The sequence below is a fragment of the Leucopleurus acutus genome (genome assembly GCF_964270905.1).
Source record: "Leucopleurus acutus genome assembly, chromosome: 15".
Lineage (NCBI taxonomy): Eukaryota > Metazoa > Chordata > Mammalia > Artiodactyla > Delphinidae > Leucopleurus > Leucopleurus acutus.
In genome coordinates this window covers 13932102-13953998 of record NC_139157.1, presented here as the reverse complement: position 1 = coordinate 13953998, position 21897 = coordinate 13932102, and the positions used below count along the sequence as shown (strand labels likewise).

The 21897-nt window shown below is 41.1% G+C and overlaps 1 protein-coding gene across 1 annotated transcript in view; it reads right to left on the bottom strand.

The window, feature by feature from the left end:
- SYNE1 (spectrin repeat containing nuclear envelope protein 1) overlaps window positions 1-21897 on the bottom strand; it is a 464341-nt gene that overhangs the window by 213367 nt on the left and 229077 nt on the right. The window contains exons 61-73 of the mRNA XM_082855887.1: window positions 21542-21706; window positions 19846-20018; window positions 18011-18164; window positions 15203-15346; window positions 14250-14414; window positions 9760-10077; window positions 8903-9058; window positions 8577-8747; window positions 7625-7951; window positions 6221-6373; window positions 5745-5912; window positions 3312-3488; window positions 967-1113 (exon numbers count right to left, since the gene is read on the bottom strand). Coding sequence (XP_082712013.1) covers window positions 967-1113; window positions 3312-3488; window positions 5745-5912; window positions 6221-6373; window positions 7625-7951; window positions 8577-8747; window positions 8903-9058; window positions 9760-10077; window positions 14250-14414; window positions 15203-15346; window positions 18011-18164; window positions 19846-20018; window positions 21542-21706 — 2418 coding nt within the window. The remainder of the gene's footprint in view (window positions 1-966; window positions 1114-3311; window positions 3489-5744; window positions 5913-6220; window positions 6374-7624; window positions 7952-8576; window positions 8748-8902; window positions 9059-9759; window positions 10078-14249; window positions 14415-15202; window positions 15347-18010; window positions 18165-19845; window positions 20019-21541; window positions 21707-21897) is intronic.

Below are 21897 nucleotides of genomic sequence, written 5' to 3'. Positions count from 1 at the left end.
ATGGCTCACGGGCCCAGCCTCTGCGCGGCATGTGGGATCTTCCTGGACCGGGGCACGACCCAGTGTCCCCTGCATCGGCAGGTGGACTCTCAACCACTGCGCCACCAGGGAAGCCCCATATTCTATTTTTTATAAGGTGTCATACATGCGCTTCTGTGAGCCATTTCATGACTTAAATAATGTAAATCATTTAAGCCAGAAAGTATACTTTGGGGGACATATTAATTGCACATATTCTCTAAGCGGACTAAATGAACAAACATTATTTTAATATCAGTTTGAGGTAAAAAAAAATTGAACTTTTACATTACTTCCTATCTGGCAGCAACCTTTACAACTAAATTCCTTTAAAATATATTCTTTGCACTACATAGAAAAATTGCTTAGTACAAAAAATTTAGAAACATCCCTCAAATATTCTGATGAAGTATCAGCAGCAACATTTTAAGCACGTAGATATCAAATTAATATACCATAGGTTCCTTTCACGTGATAACAATAACTCATTCAGCATTCACTCAATAATTATTTAATAAGCACCTCGTTTTGTGCCAAAAAATGCAGGAGAGGCTAATTTTGCTTCTCTGTTTACAAATCACGTACACTGCGGTACAACATTTGAATTTCTTCATAACTTTCAGAAGGAAGCATACTTATAATCGCTTTACCTATTAGAACACTGAGGCTCAGAGAAATTCAGTGATTTACCCATGGTCACCCTGTTGAGCAGGTACTGGAATCGATCTTCTGGCTACAGTGCCCATGCCCTATTTATTCTACCAGGTTGACCTCAGTTGTGCGTCCGTCTTCCTGGTTAGAATGCGGACTTAACTGGAATCAAGCTCAGACCTTATTTATACCTTTATATCTCCAGCAACCAGCACAACTTGGCACATAATAGGTACTTAACATGTTTTCATCAAATGAATCACAGCGTAACATAAACTTGCAGGAATCACAATCTACCTGCTTAACGGCTTCTGCCCTGCTGAGAGGGGGATGTGCGCTTGGCTTTAAATCGGGCTGGACTGCAGAAAGCCAGGCCTGGCACTGCTGCAGGGTGTCTTGTCGACTAACGTGCTTCTGAAGTTCATGTTCCAGACTCTGGTACACCTGAGACAGAACAATCATGCTGCGGTCGTGAGAGCTGTTTTATATCTCTAAAAAGATCACTGCAAGCAAATGAAACAAGTCCACTTTCAATGGATCCCTCTCCCCACCATGCCCCCCCAAACCAGATACATATCTACGGAGTCTCCGTATGTTCCAAAATGTTGCAAAGCGCATGGGCTATGCCCCAGTTTATAACTTCTCAACCCACACATTACAACATAATATCCTGATCATGGAAAGACAAGGGGGGCAGGGTGAATGTAACGCTAGAAATGTGTTAGGATACATAAAATCTTTGGAGGAAATTGGTCAAACATAAATCAAAAGTTTTTGCAGCTTTCCCCCATGGTATAAATACCGTCCTCTTCATTTAAACTAGAAACTAAAAGTAAAAATAAAATGCCGGCTCATGAAAAGATAACCAATATTTCTCTAACTGAAAAGCTTCTGTTTTAGGGTAGGGTAAATTGGAACTAAATTATAACACAGGGGAGGGGAGAGTTTGATGCCCTCATTTCATCTTAGAAGTTACATTCCAGGACAACACTAATCTAGAATAACCCAAACATTTTCTAATGCATCTATTCAATTACTTAATCCTCAACCAGCCAAGCAATTTCCATTTTATCCACAAAGACATGTTGAGAAGCTATTATGTGTTTCCTTGAAATCAAGGTGAAATATACCTATGACATTTTCTGAGCAAGCTCTTCATCAAAAACAAAAGAAAGAAAAAAAGACTATGAGGTTAGACTGGCTTTTCTTTCCTTACTGAGACAACAGAAGCAGTAATTGAATTCTGCTTTTCTCTGTCATCTATTAAATTAATCATTTTTACCTGATATTAGGACTATCCCTTATTTATTTTTATTCCAAACAGAACCAAAATGAAAAAAGGTATTTTGCTTTCTTTAACATTTTTGCAAAGTTTAATTATAAGATTCTGACTCTGTTCTTAGAATTTCATCTACTTTTTAAAAGTTTATTTTTAAAATATGTTTGTCTTTCGAACATTTACTAATTAAAAAAAAATTAAGCTGTGTCCCTAATGCACAGAAAAAGCCTGCTACAGACAGTGCTAAGAAATCTCTGTTGAGTGAGTGAACAAATGAGCTCACCAAAAGCTCCATGTTACTGTTTTTCTTGTCTCACCCCCTTTGTCATCATCTGCAATTATTTGTTAGATTCTTTTGTCCCTCTTTTTTATTAACTTTTTTTTTTTTTTTTTGCCGTATGCGGGCCTCTCACTGTTGTGGCCTCTCCCGTTGCGGAGCACAGGCTCTGGACGCGCAGGCTCAGCGGCCATGGCTCACGGGCCCAGCCGCTCCGCAGCATGTGGGATCTTCCTGGACCGGGGCACGAACCTGTGTCCCCTGCATCGGAAGGCGGACTCTCAACCACTGCGCCACCAGGGAAGCCCGTTTATTAACTTTTTGAAGGTGGATTTTCCAAGTCTAGGGATCAACTAATGTCACCCAGCATTTTTTTTATTATCGTGATGAACACAGATAATTCTCCCCATGTCACTTGTATTTCTCCAGTTCTTACTAAATAGCCCAGTAACAAAAATAGATGGACCCTACTCAGTGTCATTTATAAATTCCAGAATAATAAAGAGTAATCCACTAATTTTACTTAATTGTTGTTAAAAGGGTGATTCTTATTTATCTTAGACTTATATCTATAACATTAAGGATTCCATTTTATTGGAGGGATACCCACTGAAGTATACCTTGAAATTGGTGCTTACTTCTTTTCTCAATTTCTATATGAATACATAAAAATACTGAATTAGAGTAGAACCTGAGCTGCATAGAGTTAAAAAGAAATAATTATTGTGTGACTCACAGAATAAACTTATTCTGATGTAATAGAATAAATGGCAAATAAGAAAGAAGTATTATTGACGGTGTGCAAATAAAAACAAACAAAATTAAAAATTTTTTTCATAATCAATTCATGGAATGAAGGGATTGAGTAAAACCACATGTCTGAAATTTGCCACTTCATCACATCAACCAAATATATGATATGTTAGTTCTATGTTCACATAGAAATCTATCCTCTTATTTTCTGTCTGGAAAAACACCAAAACGATCCCAAAGACTGAAGCACAAAAACTATTTTTAAAAACCTCCAGTTTGTACAGTTTTTCTCCTTAATTCTTCATCATTCTAGAATGTTCCAGTGGTACTCACCCTCTGGGCTGTACTGCAGATGGCTGAGTAACTATCCTTTGTGCCCTGCAGATGAGCATGTACATTTTGTTTAAGTTTCGCTTGGAGGTGGTCTGCACACTGGCTGATCAAATTGTCGCCTTTAATTTTAAGGTTGTTCAAACGGTCTTCAAAACCAGCAATTTCTTCCATCATTGCCTACAAAAAATGAAACAAGTACTGAGTTCTCATTCCAGTTTTAGTCTTTAAATAATCTATTCATCAAACAGAAAGTTAAAGATCAATCATTTCACTGTTAAAAATGTCTTTAAAAGAGTTTTGCAATTTGTCTTGGTTACCATATCAACAAATGAAAAAAGAAGTATATTTCCAGAGATACTCCAATGGGAAAAGTTAATGAATTTAATGGATTAAGTTACATACGAATAATGAAGTAATCTTTAAGTGATTTCATGAGGCTGATCTCAGTTAGAGATCTGCTCCATGGTATTATTACCAGCAAGAAGGATGTTAATACATTTTTCATCTCTATAAATTATAATTCTGGTATGATTTATATCTAAAATAATCTAATTACAACTTAATCTAATTTACTAATGTCTAATTTATCTAATATGATATCTAATTTATGTAATAATCGAATGTCTAAATTATGTAAGATCTAATTTACATCTAATAATACTTATATTGATAAAAATAATCTTTATCACTTACCGTTTATTAAGCACCTGCTATAGTGAAGGGACTATATATAAGCCCGGATAAATGTGTATTATTACTATTGTTTTACAGATGAGGAGATTGAAGCACAGAGATGTTATAAAACATGTTCAAGGGACTTCCCTGGTGGCACAGTGGTTAAAAATCCACCTGCCAATGCAGGGGACATAGGTTCGGGCCCTGGTCCGGGAAGTTCCCACATGCCGTGGAGTAACTAAGCCCGTGTGCCACAACTACTGAGCCTGCGCTCTAGAGCCCGTGAGCCACAACTACTGAAGCCCATGTTCCACAACTACTGAAGCCCGTGAGCCACAACTACTGAAGCCCGTGAGCCACAACTACTGAGGCCCGTGTGCCACAACTACTGAGCCTGCGCTCTAGAGCCCGCGAGCCACAACTACTGAAGCCTGTGCACCTAGAGCCTGTGCTCCGCAACAAGAGAAGCCACTTCAATGAGAAGCCCGTGCACTGCAATGAAGAACAGCCCGTGCTCGCCACAACTAGAAAAAGCCCGTGCCCAGCAACGAACACCCAATGCAGCCGAAAAGAAAAGAAAAACCATGTTCAAGGTTTCACAAGTAGTAAATGGCACAGCCCCCAGCTTTGGGCCCGTCTCTGCCCGATTCCAGTTCACACACACCACTATGCCCACCTGTGTTCTCTAGTGAGCTTTCTCACAAGATCACTTAGACAGCAGGAACCAACTTTTTCAAACCAGGTTCTAATTTCCTTACAATGCTAATGACAAGTGACATTCCAACACAAAGTTTCCTGGGTTGACACATCAATACATCTAAGGGAAACCAGGTGGTCCTTCAGCAGCCCAGGGTCCACCACTTTTTTCCAGTGGTGCTGGGTTAACAGTTATTATATATGCCATATTGAAAAGAAACATTTTATCTTCGAGCTGGAATGGAACCACTACATCATGAGGTTACTGAGGGTATTTTCTCAGTGCCAAATAGACTACATCATGTAGTTACTTTTCTGTTGGTGTTTGCTAAATAAAATCTTCTCCTATAGGAATCCTGAAGCCCAGAATGGTTAACTGGTCTTCCTAAGACACACTACTAGATATTTACCATGTCACGACTAAAAATCAGTTTCCCATTAAGCTCACCGAAATTGCTCCATAAAATTGTGACTATATGACATCTATCACCTGGCACATATAATTACTAAAAATACATATTAATAAATATACTAACACCACATATCAGTACAGTACTTTATGGTTTACAAGATACTTTCACATACATTATCTCCCGTGATGAGGCTGGTGTCATTATCACCCTTAACAGAGGAGAAAAGGAGGCAAAGAGAGGCTAAGTCCCCCCAGTTAGGAAGAAGACAGTCTGGCTAGAACCCAGACTCTATGACTACTATTTTTGTATCCTATCTTTGGCTATACTTTTCTAAAATAAAGATAATTTCTCTTTGATAAATTACTCCCTAAAGATTATATTCTGCAATGAAAAACTATTGGCTGGGAAAAATGCTACAATATGTTCAGAAGGTGAATGCCAAGATTCAGCTGTTGTTAGTCACTTAAATATTAAATTGAACTGTTCTCAATTATCAGTCATTCTTGAGACTCAGACCTGATTCTTTAGGTGCAGTCATCACGACCCAGAGAGGTGCATGCGTGCGCTCACACACACGCGCACGCACATACACACGGCACACCTGCTAAAGCCACCCTGTATTCTTCAGCTCCTTAAAGCTCAGGCATACCTTGTGGCGGGCCAGTTGCTGGGTAACCGTCTCTAGACTGCTTGTCTCCATGAGGTCGGGTGCCACTAACCTTCCTGACATCTGCAGCAGCCACTTTTCCACTTCTTGGAGCTCACCGTTGTAATCTTCGTGGTCTCTGACTTTCACCTCGAGACGGCAAACGTGCTCCTGTGAAGCCAGGTGTACGTTAGAAGTGCTTTCAAGCCAAAAATCTACTCAAAACTTTCATAATTTTAAAAGCCCAGGAAAACTCATAGGGTAGGTAGAGTTACACACAACAGAAACTTACTAGGAACGGAAAAAAAAAGATACAACACGACCCACAAAGTCGTTTCGCCATTTAAAACGCCCATCTGAATAAAAGGAAGAATATTGACCCATACCATGCCTTAAAATTTTCTGACAGATAAAAAGGAGTCAGGACCCCCTTTGTGGCAAATACACACATTTGTATTGAATTTCTGATCACTCCTTACTTTTCCTGCACTGCAGAGGTTCTGGTAATCACTCTGAAGTTGATCTATTTTGTCCTTTAAAGTAACATCCTGCACCAGCTCCAGGAGGGCTTCCCCTTTTTCTCTCACTGATTTTACTGATGGTTCATGGGACAACACCGTTTGTTGAAGTGACTTGAATTACAAAGAAAAAACAACAAGAGCCAGCTCATCTATGTGATCAAGGCGAATATATACATATACGTTGGCATGTATAAGTTTATCTACTTCAAATAAAGATCTGACATATACTTTAAAAATTAATAAGTATAAAGCAATAAAGAGAGAATGCCTTTTTATGGCTAATACAGTTTTTCAATACAGAGTAAAAGTAAGACGCCAAATAGCCCTTCACATGCGCAGAGAGAAGTATGGAAAAGAATTACATTCGGCTAAATTTAACATGGTTCATATTGCTGGCTTCTAGCTCATTCCTTTCGGCAGAGAAGTAAACCTTAATTCTCTACGAAGGGGGCGAGGTGCTATCTTTTGCTTTTGACTCGTGAAATCAATAGCAGCTTGAGCTGGATGTGAAGTCTGGGAGACAAATTCCAGTTGCAACGTTGCTATGATGGCCTAGAAGTGCTATTTAAATATATCAAGAGCTCAGCGGGAACTAAAAGAGAAGCAGCAGCGTGGTTCTTATGTAACACCTTCAAAGACACACTGTCAGGCTAGGCAGAGGAACCAAGGACAGGAATAGACATACTGGCTGGAGTAGGAAAGAGCTGCTGACAGGAAAAGCTTCGAGGCAAAGCCATCACACTGTAATTCTTAAAGAATATCGCTCAACAATTTGGGTCAAATTTAGAAAACAGACTATTCCATGTATAAGCTTCAATAACCGTTTCACAGATTTGAGCATGTGAAATATTTATATCTACAGCATGTATAGTGATATCCACATCACCAGTTATTCTTTCAAAAATTAATTTCTAAGATGTTTAACTACAGTTGGTTAACTAGAATTTATTTTCTTAGAAATATGATGTCTCATTTTGAATCTACCACAGGTCAGTTTATAGCCCTTCTGTACCAAAAGATGAAGGAAAGACTCTACAAAAAAGATAAAATCTGTAGGTGTGAGATCCTAATGCCAAGAAGGTTTTTCCGGAGGATCCACATACCTGGATCACACCGTCAGAATAGATCTCCATTTACTGATACAACCTTTGAATATCAGACAAATACAATTCCTGAATGGAAAGATAAGTCTGATGTAGTGTTTCCAGCCAAATAAACCTATACCACTCCCCACCAGCAGAATAGGCACATTAGGACTTTTTCTAGCACTCACTAAGGGTGACACAAACCAGGAATCACGTCCCACCAGTTCAGTCCTACATGACGTCCTCGTGCATCTGTCAGTTAGTAACAACACACTACCTTGTATTTAGATAGTTGAGCTTTTTTCTCATATAATTCCATTTTGGGTTCTTCAGGCATGTATAGGATTTCTCGGTACTCTGCTATCCACTGAGTTAGTGCTTTGTATTTATCTGAGAATTCCTTTGTCAAATGAAGGCCTTTTTCCAGAGTCATGTGCTCCTTCCGGACAGTGCTGGTCAGTTCCTTCAACTGTTCCACGTGGTCATGGATCTCTTTTCTTAACGTCTCTGCCTCACCATCTTCCAAGTATGTAAGAGCTCTCTCTCCTTTCTCTCGGGCTGATTTGAGCAAACTCTGGCCTTTCTCCATGTCTTTTAGCAAACCCTGAGAAAGAGCGGGAAGCAAATACAAACAAACAAATGAATAAACAAACAAATAAATGCAAATAACTTAGCATTATTTCTTTCCTTTTAAAGAACAGCCTTTCAAGTCCCATTCTTGAGTCTACTGATTTCTCCTTAAAATATGTTTTTTGAAGTTTATAACCAGATTTGGTCTGCCAGCAATCAGGAATCTTCTTTACTTCCAATATAGGTCTTTTAAAGTCTTGATCAGCATATCATTTCCAAATCAGAGACTTAGGGAAGAACTTGATGTTTCTCTTGTCCTTAACAGTGCTCCTATAGATCTGAGTTAAAACTCTATAAACACACAGTGCCATGAATTTGAGATAATTTTTTTCTTTTAATATTTAGTGTCAAACTGGAACTTAGTTAAGAATTTTGTGCGTAGCCATGTGTAAGACATTGAAATGACTTCACAACACAAATAAATGAAAGCCAGTCTTTGGCTTAAGAGATTATAACTTGGAATTTAGAGTGAAATGATGAGCCACGGATCACCAATCATACTGGGCGGGGATGAACACGCTCCCAATTCTACGCGGGAGACAGGAACAGCTCGTGAAAGAAGAAGGGCTGGGAGACAAACCTGATATTTGCATGCCTACCTCCAATGTCTTCATTTTTTTCCCCATCATCACTTTATCTACTTTATCAATTTTGGCAGCCACATTCTTGAAATTTTTGTGAGTAGAGCTGTACCAATCCGAATAGGAACTTAAAGATAATTCTGATTCCTCCAAACTCTGGATCTCTTCCTCCAGGAATTTTATTTGTTCCTTTGAAAGAAGAAACACAATTGAACAGTGATGAAAGACCTGTGCCAGTGCCTTTCTTGATAAACACGTATTATCTTCACTGGAAGTTAGCGAAAGGAAGAACATCTGGCTTGGGAAGTTTGCTGGCCTATGATGAGCAGGGGTGGCCCACTCACCAGCACCTGGAGGAGAAGGGCTTGGTATCTGGACGTCAGCTGGGTGGCCTGGAAGCCCATTTGGCTGCTCATGTGCCTCTCATCCAGGATCTCCTGTGCTCTGGCTCCCACTTCCTCAACTTCGTCTCTGTACACAGTGATTTCTTCATGCCACTTCTGAAATGACACAATATTGAGGGAAAGGCTCAATCTCACAGATTCTTGAATAAGACAAATAAATATATCTTCTTACTAGAAAACGATTTCAGTGTATTGTTAGAATATACTTATTCTGTGATATAATTTTGAAAATACTTCACATAAAACCTTCACGAAAATGTAATTCCAGTGACATGATAAAAACTGTACACTTAATGAGTTTGAGTGCTTTTCTGTCTATATTACATATATTTTTATATCTTTTGTTGTACTTAAGATAAATTTTAAAATAGATGAATAAGGAAAAGAAGTTCCAGAGGCCTAAGGATTATTTTGATCATGTGCACTGACTCTACATAAAAATTAGAATAAAATTAATTTTCAAGTATTATGTCAATGTAGTACATTAGAGCAATTTCAAATCAGAGCCATAAACAAATTATTGCAACACTAGCATTCATGTATCTTTACCAAGCAAGGTAATAAAGCTTGGGAAGAAAATAAAAAATACTTCATTAAACTAGACTGCCTTAGGATTCTAATAAACAACTGCTGACAGAAGAATGCCCCATTATAATGTACATCAAATTTCTTTGCAAGCAGAAAGAGATTTTGCAAAAGCTAAACCTTGGACCAAAAGTTACTAAATATTTTAAGGAAACAAATTATGCAAGCCAACTGCTACTCTGACAAAGATGAGGAATTTACATTAGTTGTACCTTCATCTGATGTAATTGTATCTCCTTGGCTGCCCGGTTAGACTGACGTCCACTTCTGAGACTCACTTTGTCCTCCATTGCTTTTAGCCACTCGTCTACTTGCTGAAACTTTTGTTCCATCAGTCTCAATTTGTTGACTACATTATTGAACTGAGTTCGGGTCTCGGACAGCCTCTGCTGGTAAGCCTGCCAGTCCTGCCGGAGAGACTCCAATGCCCGGTCCTCCGTCTGGGGGATGCCCGATGGTATCACTTCCTCTCTGGCGTGCAGCACTGAATGCAACAGGGCCTGCCCTTCTGTGCAGTGCACCTGGAGCTCCTGTAGGGGAAAGGTATGGCTGCCACACCTCACGTATATTTTACACCCGTGTAGGTGATCATGTTTCACCCAAGCCAACCGTGCCCTTCACGTTGGCTTCAAGAAAACGTCACGTTAGGAAAGAATGCTTTGATTCCGACCTACGCACAAAATATATGTACCGAAAACTGCATACTGTCTTCCAAGTCAGGAGAAACATCCTGAAATATTTCCAATTAAATTAATCAGAAGGCACACATATACACACAAATACACACACCGAGAGAAATATTTTTCTCAGTCATCTTAGAAGCAATGTCTGAAATTTGGTTTTTCAGCCTACAGGCAAAAAACACTGTGACTAAAGGGTTATTGTTTAATATAATAACCTAGGCTTTTTTTGGCTCCTAATCTGTTTAAAGAGCCTAAGGTTTCTTGCTTTGACATTGAATGGGATCAGTGCTACATGTGTGGCTGAGAAAAGAACAATGGACCTTGTTTTTGCTCAGGAGGGATCCTTTGCCAAAGATGTTCTAGGGAATGCGATGGCAAAGAGAAGTTGGCCCTGGACGGTACAGGGCACACAAACCTGAAAGGCTGAATTATCACACCTGCCCATCAGGTACTCCTAGGTACAAATACATTTCCCTCCACCAAAGCATCAGTCCCAGAAATTTACCCTACAAATTTAGTAGGAACCAAGTCTTGAAGAGCATAAACTACTTTTTTTGATAGAAAGAAAAACTCATATCCTTAAAGATGTTGGCAAAACGGTATTATACACTTGTGTTACTGGATCTGATCATCTAAAGTTGAAAGGGACCAAGTCAAATCCTACCAAGAATGTTAAAAGTGCCAACATATTTAGTCAGAATACAATATTATTAAAAAATCTTTAATACCAACGAAATTGCTCATATCTGACCACTTTTACCCATAGAAATAGCAATCTTATATGGTTCAGACTATTGGATACATTTGTCCTCAGCTATGATATCACTCCAAAAATGTTGTAATGTGAATGTATTGTAAATGGAAAAGAAGAACAATTTATATGGTAAAATATTAATCAAAATGATGACAAACAAATTTTATTCCAAAATTCCTAAAATTTTTTAAAAGTAATTTTGTACAATCTCTTTCCTTAATTCAGGGTTTGGCAAACTTTTTCCATAAAGGGTTGGACAGCAAATATTTTAGGCTTTGTGGGCCACACAATCTGCCGCAAGTACTTAACTGCCTAACCTTGCCCTTGTGGTGCCAAAGCAGCTATAGACGCTACACAGATGAACAGGTGTGGCTGTGTTCCAGTAAAACCTCATTTAAAATACGGGTTCTGGGCTACAGTCTACTGATCCTTGCCCTAATTAATCTCCTTTTTAAAAATTAATTAATTAACTTATTTATTTATTTTTGGCTAGGTTGGGTCTTCATTGCTGTGCGCGGGCTTTCTCTAGTGGCGGCGAGCAGTGTCTACTCTTCATTGCGGTGTGTGGGCTTCTCACTGCAGTGGCTTCTCTTGTTGCGGAGCACAGGCTCTAGGCACGTGGGCTCAGTAGTTGTGGCTCGCGGGCTCTAGAGCACAGGCTCAGTAGTTGTGACGCATGGACTAAGTTGCTCCGTGGCATGTCGGATCTTCCCGGACCAGGGCTTGAACCCGTGTCCCGTGCATTGGCAGGCAGATTCTTAACCACTGAGCCACCAAGGAAGCCCCTACTTTTCTTAATATATCACCCTTTCCCTATTTTATAGCAGTTTTCACTATTCTACAAATCAATGCATTAGATAAATTCTTATATATATACCACATTTCAAGTGTTTATTCTGAGGGGAAAATACAGTTAAATATTTTAAAAATCTATATGTTCTAAGACTCAAATCAAACCTTCAGTAAATGCAAAATAATCTGTGAACATGTTTCACACTGCTGGCAGACCCCCAGATGACTAAGTGAGCTGTAGGACATCGGGACCCTGAAGTAGTTCTGCTGTGCAGTTGGAATGTCACGTCTCCACCACCAATTTCTGCCTTAGCGTCTCCCCTCCCTTTTTAACATCTGTGGTGACTCAAAATAAGACAGTGTCCATAAGAATTAATACACAGTGAACTGAGAGGTTGGAGTTAGGTTTGGGTTTGGGCTACATTAATACTGACCAAAGTGAAACATTTTCTTCTGAACAGGAGAAACATCTGCTGGTGACAAGTGGCTTCTTGGCCCAGTTCCTACACAGAACTTGGAGAGCTTGGCATTTGCTGGCCAAGAATGTCTGGAGTGAAGGGCTGGGAGGGGTTATAGCCAGAAAACCAAGTCCATTCCATTAAGATAAATTACAACAGCTAAACGTAGCAGACCAGGGTGTGCTACTATTAAGAATAAAATGGATGAGACCCTTAAATAAGCTAAGGAAACTATGACTCTTCAACTGCTGCTGTATATTTATTTCACGAATGGACTATTATTTAAATAAGATTTTTCTCCCATCTCACATTTAATCCTTCCTCAGAACAACTCTGTGGAGAAAACTGAGTCAGAGACGTTTACCCCTGCCAAAGTCACCCAGGGTCAGTTCTCACCGTAAGTCAGAGTCCAAACTCCCTAATCCCAACCGTGCACTCCCGCCATTACACAACACTCCCGCCTTACACAACACTCCCGCCATTACACAACACTCCCTGAGACCCACTGAAATAGCCAGAAATGTTATATGCCAGCGATGACCATCTCAGTCCCGCTTTTCCACCTTGTGTGAGCTGTAGGTACATCTTGCCCAATCCTGAACCAATTCCAATAAGAGCTGACAGTGTTCAGTAAGTTCCAACACAGAGCTGGTGGGACACAGAGTTGTCTTACTGGCCTTTCTCTGTTCTCTACTCTGTGTGCCTGGTTTCCCCTTCTTGGGAACCCCCTGACCCCTATCTGTCTCTCCAGGTAAGATTAAGGGGCTTTTTTTTTTTTTTTTTTTTTTGCGGTACGCGGGCCTCACTGTTGTGGCCTCTCCCATTGTGGAGCACAGGCTCCGGATGTGCAGGCTCAGCGGCCATGGCTCACGGGCCCAGCCGCTCCGCGGCACGTGGGATCTTCCCGGACTGGGGCACGAACCCGTGTCCCCTGCATCGGCAGGCGGACTCTCAACCACTGCGCCACCAGGGAAGCCCAGAGCGCTCTCTTTGATGCTCCCATAAGATCCCTAATAATAGAGTAGTTCTAGTATTGTCCTTATCACATTGTTAGATAGATCATTACGACCTATCAACGGGTCCACATTTCTTTAGAATGTAAGTTCCTTGAAGGCAAGAATAATATTTTAATCATCTTTATCTGCAGTAGCTAGCCAAGTACAGTGTCTGCACCGCATTAAGTGTTCAGTAAATGTTGAATGAGTCAATGAATAAGTGGGTTAGGACCACTTTCCCCATGAAGTTTGCCATCTCGCCCTGAATCTCAGACTGCTTAGCTGAGCACCAGTGCTTTTTCTAGCTCCTCGAATTCTTTCTTCTAGGTCTCTGTCCCCGGGCCTGTATCCTCAGCAATGTGGGAGATTTGGGTTAAAACCAGATGGCCTAAGATGGTGTCACCAATTTGACTTTGAGAAGTGTCCCGTGCTACTGACTCCTGCAGCTGTGTTCCACATCTGATTCAACCCATTAGGGAGGAACAGGCAGGTGGACCAGCCAACACCATAAATGAGGCCACGAGCCATTCCTGTCAGAGGCCACCTTAGCAACTCAACCAAGTCCTCAAGTTCCAGCCCTGCTCTGTCTAAACTGACTAGCAAATGATCTCAACTAGCATACACTACTGAGGTCCCCAAACGCTACAGACCAGACCTCACTAAGGTTCCACTTAATATATATCAGCTATTTATAGGATTTCAGGTCACAGTAACTTCCCACTGCTTAAAATAATGATTCCTGGGGCTTCCCTGGTGGCGCAGTGGCTGAGAGTCCGCCTGCCGATGCAGGGGACACGGGTTCATGCCCCGGTCCGGGAAGATCCCACATGCCGCTGAGCGGCTGGGCCCGTGAGCCATGGCCGCTGAGCCTGCGCGTCCGGAGCCTGTGCTCCGCCACAGGAGAGGCCACAACAGCGAGAGGCCCGCGTACCGCAAAAAAAAAAAAAAAATTAATAATAATAATAATGATTCCATATTCAGAATGAAAATTCCTTTGTTTTATGATGAAGTAGACTTTACCTGAAGATCCCGCAACGTTGTCTCGTGAGTGTGGGCATCACCTTCAAGAACTGAATATCGGTCAAGCTTTTCTTGCTCTTGTTGCAGCCAAGCTTCAAACACCTTCAAGTCTCTCTGATACTCTTGGTGCAGGCGAACTAGTTTTTCAGACTTGGTTACTGCTTCCTATTATTAGCATGTAAGACGATTAAGATGGGGATACATTTCTACATGCAGTTTCAATGTACTGTAAGAACTCACTTTTGGAATTTTAGAAAAGCATGATTATTAAGTCATTAAAATATGAATGCTTCCTAGAAAAGTAAAACATTAAGATTTAGGCAAAAAATATAAAAAAACATAATATTAGGAGTAAAAGGGGTCTTAAAGATCACTTTCTTGAATTAACTTCCTGATCTTTGAATTCCTTATGAAATGTAACATGGATATGCCAAAAACTGAATTAACTTTGTCATAAAAATACATTTTTTCTAATGAAGAAAACTGAAATTCTTATATTGTGACTTCAGTGAGGATTTGGACTCACTGTGGATTTCATTTTTCATGTACTTTGTCTAATAAAGTAAGGTGTGCTGAAAGTTCACAAAGAAATAAATAAAGCACAGTATTATAAATATTATTGGCGATTATTTCCGGCTTTAGAAAATTGTCATCAGCAGACATATTAAAGAATTTATGAGTCTTCCTTATGAAGCTGCCCCCAATTTTTCTACAATAGGTACACTTCTAGGACTTTTTAATTGAGAATTATTTTCCTTCAGTAACTTTCATATCCTAACAATAGTTGAGGGTTTTGCCAGTGGGGTATTCAAAGTATTAAAATTCATTTTGCATTTTTTTGTTCTATCTGTTTTCACAAGGCTGTCATTGCCCCCAATAAACGAGTCTTTGAATAAGCACAGCTCTAAACACTGCATTTTCAGTGGGTTTGTGTGGAACACGGTGAGCCATACCTTGGTCCGCTCTCTGATGTCTCTGTATCGTTCTTGCAGGTCCTGGAATTCTAACTGGGTGACGTAGTGCTCTGTCATGCCAGCTCCTTTGACTTCAATGGTCTCCAGCAAGCTGCTGTGGCTCAGCACTTCTTCATTTAATAACTAGAGAACATTAAAAAAAAACAAAGGAATTGGTGCATATATAATCATATCAATGGTACTATTAAAATTAGGATATTTTAACTGCATACTTGGCAAGTGATCTCAGGTTATCTATCTGTAGACAGACAGACAGATCACTCTATCCATCCATCTATATCTATATCATCTAGGGTCAGGGGGTGTATTTGATATCTGGCCCAGAACTGTCTCTGAGATTCTGATTCCAGTTGACTTGGAAACCTCAAACTTAATTTGTCCAAAAATGGGCACTTGACCTCTACTCCATTCCCATCCTTCCCCAGCCACCAATAAACCTCCTTCCCCTTCAGTCTTTTTTCAAACAGTAAATGCTACCATTCCCACCCAGCTGGTCAATTCAGACCACTGGAGTCACCCTTTCTCCCTCCATCCATGATGAAATCCTGTTAGTTCTATCTCTTCACTGTATCCTGACATGTGTTCTCCTGTCTCCTGCAAACCCCCAGCCCCCGCTGCCATCACCTTTTACTTGGACTTTTGCAATATCCTGCTAGGCAGATTCCCTGCCCCGAGTTCCTGCCCAGTCCCTTTGTCCACACTCCACACAGCAGCTTGAGTGATAAAAGATTGTAAGATTCTAAAGGGAATCGTGTCACTCCCCAGCTTAAAACATTGACTATCTTCCCAAAGCCGTCAGGATCAAGTAGAAAATCCACAGGCTAGCATCCTCATGGCAATGCAGGATCTGGTCCCTGGCCCCTCTGCCTGGCAACAGCCATCCATTGATTCTCGGCTCCAGCAACACCCAGCCTTTCTTCCAGCTCCCTTTTATCTGAGCCAGGTTCTCTCCCTCCTCAGGGACGTGCTGATTATTCCATCTGAAATGCTCTTTTCCCACCTCCTCCCCAGACTGACTTCTCTGCACTAAATTCCTTAGGGAATTCCGTCTACTATTCCAGAGACGCCTTTCCAGTCTCTCCTCCCCCTCCCCCGACTCCAAGCATAATTGCCCTGTCCCAATGACTCTCTCCCGTAACATGCAGTTTATTCTTCAGGGCACTTATCACCAGTTATAATTATTTGTTTATTCATGCATTCTCGGATGAGTATAGGTGTCCCTCCAGAATACAACCTTTGTCGGTTTTATTTACCTGGAATCGAGCACAATGCCTGCATTTATTGAATAGATGAATCATTAATATAGCAATAGATCATTATAACAATATAATGGGTAGATAATGATGAGTAGATTAATTTTCAGATGCAAACAGTCACGCAAACCCAGAAATGTTAAGTGATTTGGCGTAGGTCATGTAAGGCCATCTAGTCATTCAAATAACTTTTACTCAGCGTTTGCTCTGTGTCAGACAGAGAGCCAAATGCATAGGATAAAAAGAAGATTAAGCATCTTTATCCACTGAGGGAGAGAGGTATGTAAGCATATATTCTATAAAACTGATAAAGAGATATGAACAACAGAGAACAGAAGAACTAATTAAGCCTCGGGTGGTGGTGGTATCATAGAAAAGATAGCTTCTGAACTAATTCAGAAAGGTAAGCAGAAGGTTGCCAGGTGCCAGGGCACAGCTAAAGTATTCTGTGAAAAAGGGAAGAGATTCTGCAAAGGCATGGAATCGCTGAATTCCATTTAATGTGGTACATTCAGGAAATAGTGAGAAATACAGTAAGACTGGCACAAGGGTGGAAGGAGGGTGGGAGAGCAAGCAAAATGAGGCTGGCAAAGAGATTATTAAAATTCTTACAAACTAGAGGAGGGAGATTGGTACGATACTGTAAACAGTGGAAAGCAACGGAACTCTCAGGCAGGAAGGAGAGACATTCACCTTTATATGAAGATAACAGGAGATGGAGACAAGAGACGAGGTGAGCTGTTGCAGTTTAGGAAAAGGATAGATTAGAGTCAGGAGACATTTCTGAACTGGAATCAGCAAGACCTACTGCCTAATTCAAAGCGGGGGTAAGAAAGAAGGAGGTGGGGAAACGAGGTTCCCAGTTTCGGGTATTCAGTGTGGGGTGACACAAAAGAACTGACACCGAGAATACAGGAGTGTGAAGGATTTGGGGTAGAAGACAATAAGTACTGTTTAGGACACAATAAGTTTTAGGTAGAACAGGCCATCCAATGAATATGCCCTGAATGAATAAATCAAAGGTTTCCAAAATGTTATGTGTGAATACTAATATCAACAAAAAAGAGGTTTAAGAACATACCTCCAGTACCTACCTATCTATCTATCTATCTATCTACCATCAAGCTATCCATCTATCTATTAATCTTTACATGTAGTACTGTACTAATATAAGCATTATGAAAAACATACAAAAGTACAAATAGAAAAGGATGTGATAGAAAAGAAAGTACTTTTACTTCTGAATGATGAGCCAGCTGAAGATATGAAAAGCTATTACAAGTTGCCAAATTTTAAATATATCATAAAACATGCGTCTATGAGGTTTTCCTGGAAGAGGACATTTTCACTCACTAACAAAACAGCTACAAACAAAAGTTTGGGTTGAGAAGCCATTAGAAATTATAGTAAACCCCTCAAACAGAGTTTGCCTACGTGGACAGCCCTAGGATTCAGGTGAGCACATTTCTGTACAACTATGGCAATTCTGAAGCACCTGTCAGAAAACAAATGGAATCTGAAATCCAGGTCCCACCTTGACTTTGCCGAGAGCGGCTGTTTTCTCCCGCACTTCTGCATACTGCCTTTCGGATTCGTTTAGGCTGGCCTCCACACTGTCCATCCAGCTGGAAAACTGTCGAACATCGTCCTGATAACTTGTCCACTTAGAAAGAGCTCCTTCAAGTTGACTGAAAGGTAATTGAAAGGACAGTAATCTACACTGAGAAGCCATGTACATTCAATCTGTCTGACCTCTATCACTGTGTTGGTTCTGTCTACTCCCCCAGCAGGAAGCCCACAGATAAGGACGGGGGCAGGCTTGAGAGGGGCTGAATGGCTGTGGCTTATCAAGTCCGAGCCTGGGTCCCTGGCAAGCACAGCCTTGAGAAGCAAGGGTCAGTGAAGTCCAGGCCAACGGGTGGAGAAGAGGGACTGGATATAAAACCTGGAGGCAGGTTTTATATATATATATATATAGTCAGGGAACCAGGTCACACAAGACACTGGGAGAGGCCTGAAGACAAAACCAGGAGACATGCCCTGAGCGAGGCTTTTCGGAGCCAAGACTCAGGGCAGAAAGAGAAGCAATATTTAACTCCATGAAGTTGAGTAGGACATCCAGAGGAGAGAAAAAAAAAGTCATAAAAGAAGGAAGGAAGAACCGAACAAGAACAAGCATAGTCACTATCTTGCATGAGATTTAAAAATCAGAAAATCACAAATGATATAGGCTAACATTTCCTGAATTGGTCTAATTATTAAAACCTGATGATTTCTCTTACTGATCAATTAAGCACTTCCTTCTCTCAATACAGATGTTACATGTTTAACTCCGTTAATCATTTGTGTCTAACTTTACTGACAGGCTTGAACCTTTCTGTAGCAGACACTCTGCGCTCCACCCACCCCCCGACCAGACCCCTGCACTACGCTGCCAACCGGTCCTCCAAAGGCCAACTCCTTGCCCTCTTGGCCCGAGGGCATCCTTTGGTCCCTGGTGCCCTCTCAGCTTGAGGGCACTGTAGGCAAGAAATGCCAGGGATTGTCGTCCCCTGGAGGCAATCCTCGACTGCCTGCCTGACTCCTGGCAATTTGTTTACAAACATTCCAGCTCCCCTGCTCTCCATGGGTAATTCCCAGACACGCTCTATCTACACTGGCTCCCAGCTGGGAGTAAGCTCCAGCTGCCCATGTTACTGGCTGCCCTCCCTCTCTCACGTGTTGTTCCCACCACCTACTGGTATTTTCTGGGGCTACTTCCCAAGTAAACTGATTGGTTTTAACTAATATATCTTCACATGATTAAACATGCATTTATCTTTGACTTTTTAAGCAGTGAACATCAACACTAAGAAACATGGAGTTATATGAAAACACAGACATAGGACTGCAGCTCAACCTAAATGAAAGATCGCACCTGCCGGTTTCTTTTGTTCCAAGAAGAAAAGAGAAAAGGAAGGAAGGAGGGAGGGAAGCAGGAAGGAAGAAAGGGAGGCAAAAATAACGGAGCAGGGCAATAGAGAGAGAGAAAGAGATTGGGGCCCGGGGGCGGAGAGAGAGAAAGGGAGAACCCCGGGACAGTCTGTTACTGAGCTATCCTGTAGATCTTTTTTTTTTTTTTAATCATCTTTAGTGGGTATAATTGCTTTACAATGGTGTGTTAGTTTCTGCTTTATAACAAAGTGAATCAGTTATACATATACATATGTTCCCATATCTCTTCCCTCTTGCATCTCCCTCCCTCCCACCCTCCCTATCCCACCCCTCCAGGCGGTCACAAAGCCCGGAGCTGATCTCCCTGTGCTATGCGGCTGCTTCCCTGTAGATCTTTTAGCAATGACTTCCCAGCAGCCTTTCAGCTTCACTGACCTTTTACAACGAATCACTGCAGACAAAAGGGACGCCCACATATCCTTCACACTCTGCACCTGCTGCTGAACGGCAGGAATGCCTTCCGGAGACGTATTCTGAAGGACAGACTCCCCTCTGGTCACTATCATTTTCATCTGGATCTCTTTTTCCTGTTTCACTGATAATAGAGCCTGTAAAAGCAGGTACAGAAGTCCTTTGTCATTTGCTTATTTAACATTTCTAGCTTGAAATATTTCAGAGTCCCTGTGGATAGCAGATGATCTGCAGTTGGGTTGAGCCCCGGTGCTCTCAGGCTTACCAGGCGGAGGACGGGAGAGTCACTTGCTGGTGGTGCCAGTAACCAGTTACCAGCCTGAGTGGCCTTGGCCTTTCAGGTCATTATTATTCTCTGAATAATCCCTAATTTCCACTGAAGTTTCATTTTACTGTTTTTTAATAAGAGAAAAATAGATGACTATAGGATTCCTGAATTCTCAAAGGTCACTGGATGAAGAGCTCTATAAAGGTGAAGGTCTCTCACACAACAAACTGAAAGAAATAGCTTAATTCATATTACATATTAATTTATATATTTCAAGTTCTTCACAAGCACTCTTCTTTGTCTATATAAGAAGGATCTTTGAATTCAAAGTTAAAAAACTGGTGTTTATCACCTGAAAGGTAAAGTTTCATCTCTCTCTCTCATCTGGACCTTGCCAACCTCTCCAGATTCAGTTTCGGCCAGTCATGGCCATCGGCTTCTGCCGCAGCAGGAAAGAACTGCTAGTAACGTCTCACATACCACGCTGTCGGCTTTCTTCACCTTTTGCTCTTTTGGTCCCACTCTGAAATCTCCGCTGAGGTATCAGGCTTTCTGAGAAACCTGCCTCAACTCTCCACCCGATGCCCCTTGCCCAGCTCCGCTCCTCTGTGTGTCCATACCACCGTAATTATTATTACTGTCTTCTGTGTTTCAGCCTCCAGCCTCAGACAATGAAATCCTTGAGGGCAATGACCATATTTTATTCATTTTTGAATCTTTGGTATCAAGGCACAATGCCAGTCTCCCAGAAGACACCCAGTGTATAAATGACAGGTGAATGAATGCAGAATGATTGCTTTATCACAAACGTAAACTAACACAGAACTAATATCTTGTGATGGGAGAAGAACGGACTAACTGATACAGGCAGGCAAGTGAGTTGAACAAGATGGGAAAGGTTTTGCCCGATAAAATGTTTCAACCAAGGATTTCTCAGAATAAATGTGCCTGTGATGTAATTTGAAACTAGCCTCTTAACTGGCTATATCAAGCAAGTAACCATTTTGGGGTTGTTATTTTTTATTAAAAATTTTTTTTAAAAAATTTTATTTTTTTTTGGCCACGCCATGCGGCTTGCAGGACTTATTCCCCCAACCAGGGATTGAACCCACGCCCTCAGCAGTGAAAGCACAGAGTCCTAACCACTGGACTGCCAGGAAATGTCCTTATTTTATTTTAATTTTTGTAAAGTATTTATGACTGAGTATATCTGAGCTCAATCGATTCAGGAGTGCTTAGGCAAAGCCTCCCTATGCAAACAGGATCATATCCACGGAGCATTCTTGGATTTCTCATGGACAGAGTGTGACATTATCGTATCAGACAGAGACTCGAGAACTTTTGAGGAAAACAAATTCTGTAAATGAGAGACATTTCTGGTAAAAGGCACACCTCAAGCTTGAGCACCCTGCTGTCCAGCACGCTCTTGTCAGAGGTCGGGTGGCAGTAAGAGTCCAGCATGTGGACCGCATCTGTCATCCAGTCCTGCAGGTCTTTAATCCCGAGGGAGAACTGATTGTGTTCTGCAACAATTCTGTCCAGTCTTGACACTTTCTCCTGGAAATGACAGAAATCGTTTTCCAGCGGTCCCTTCCACAGAGACGCCACACCCTGAAGCTACTCAGATTGTAAAGCTAACCCTTTGTTCCAAATAACTGCCATCAGCCATAGGTCCATAGGCTCACAGATACGACGCAAGGCTGTATGAATCTATGAGATGTGAAATAGCTTTCTAAGAAGGGTAAAAA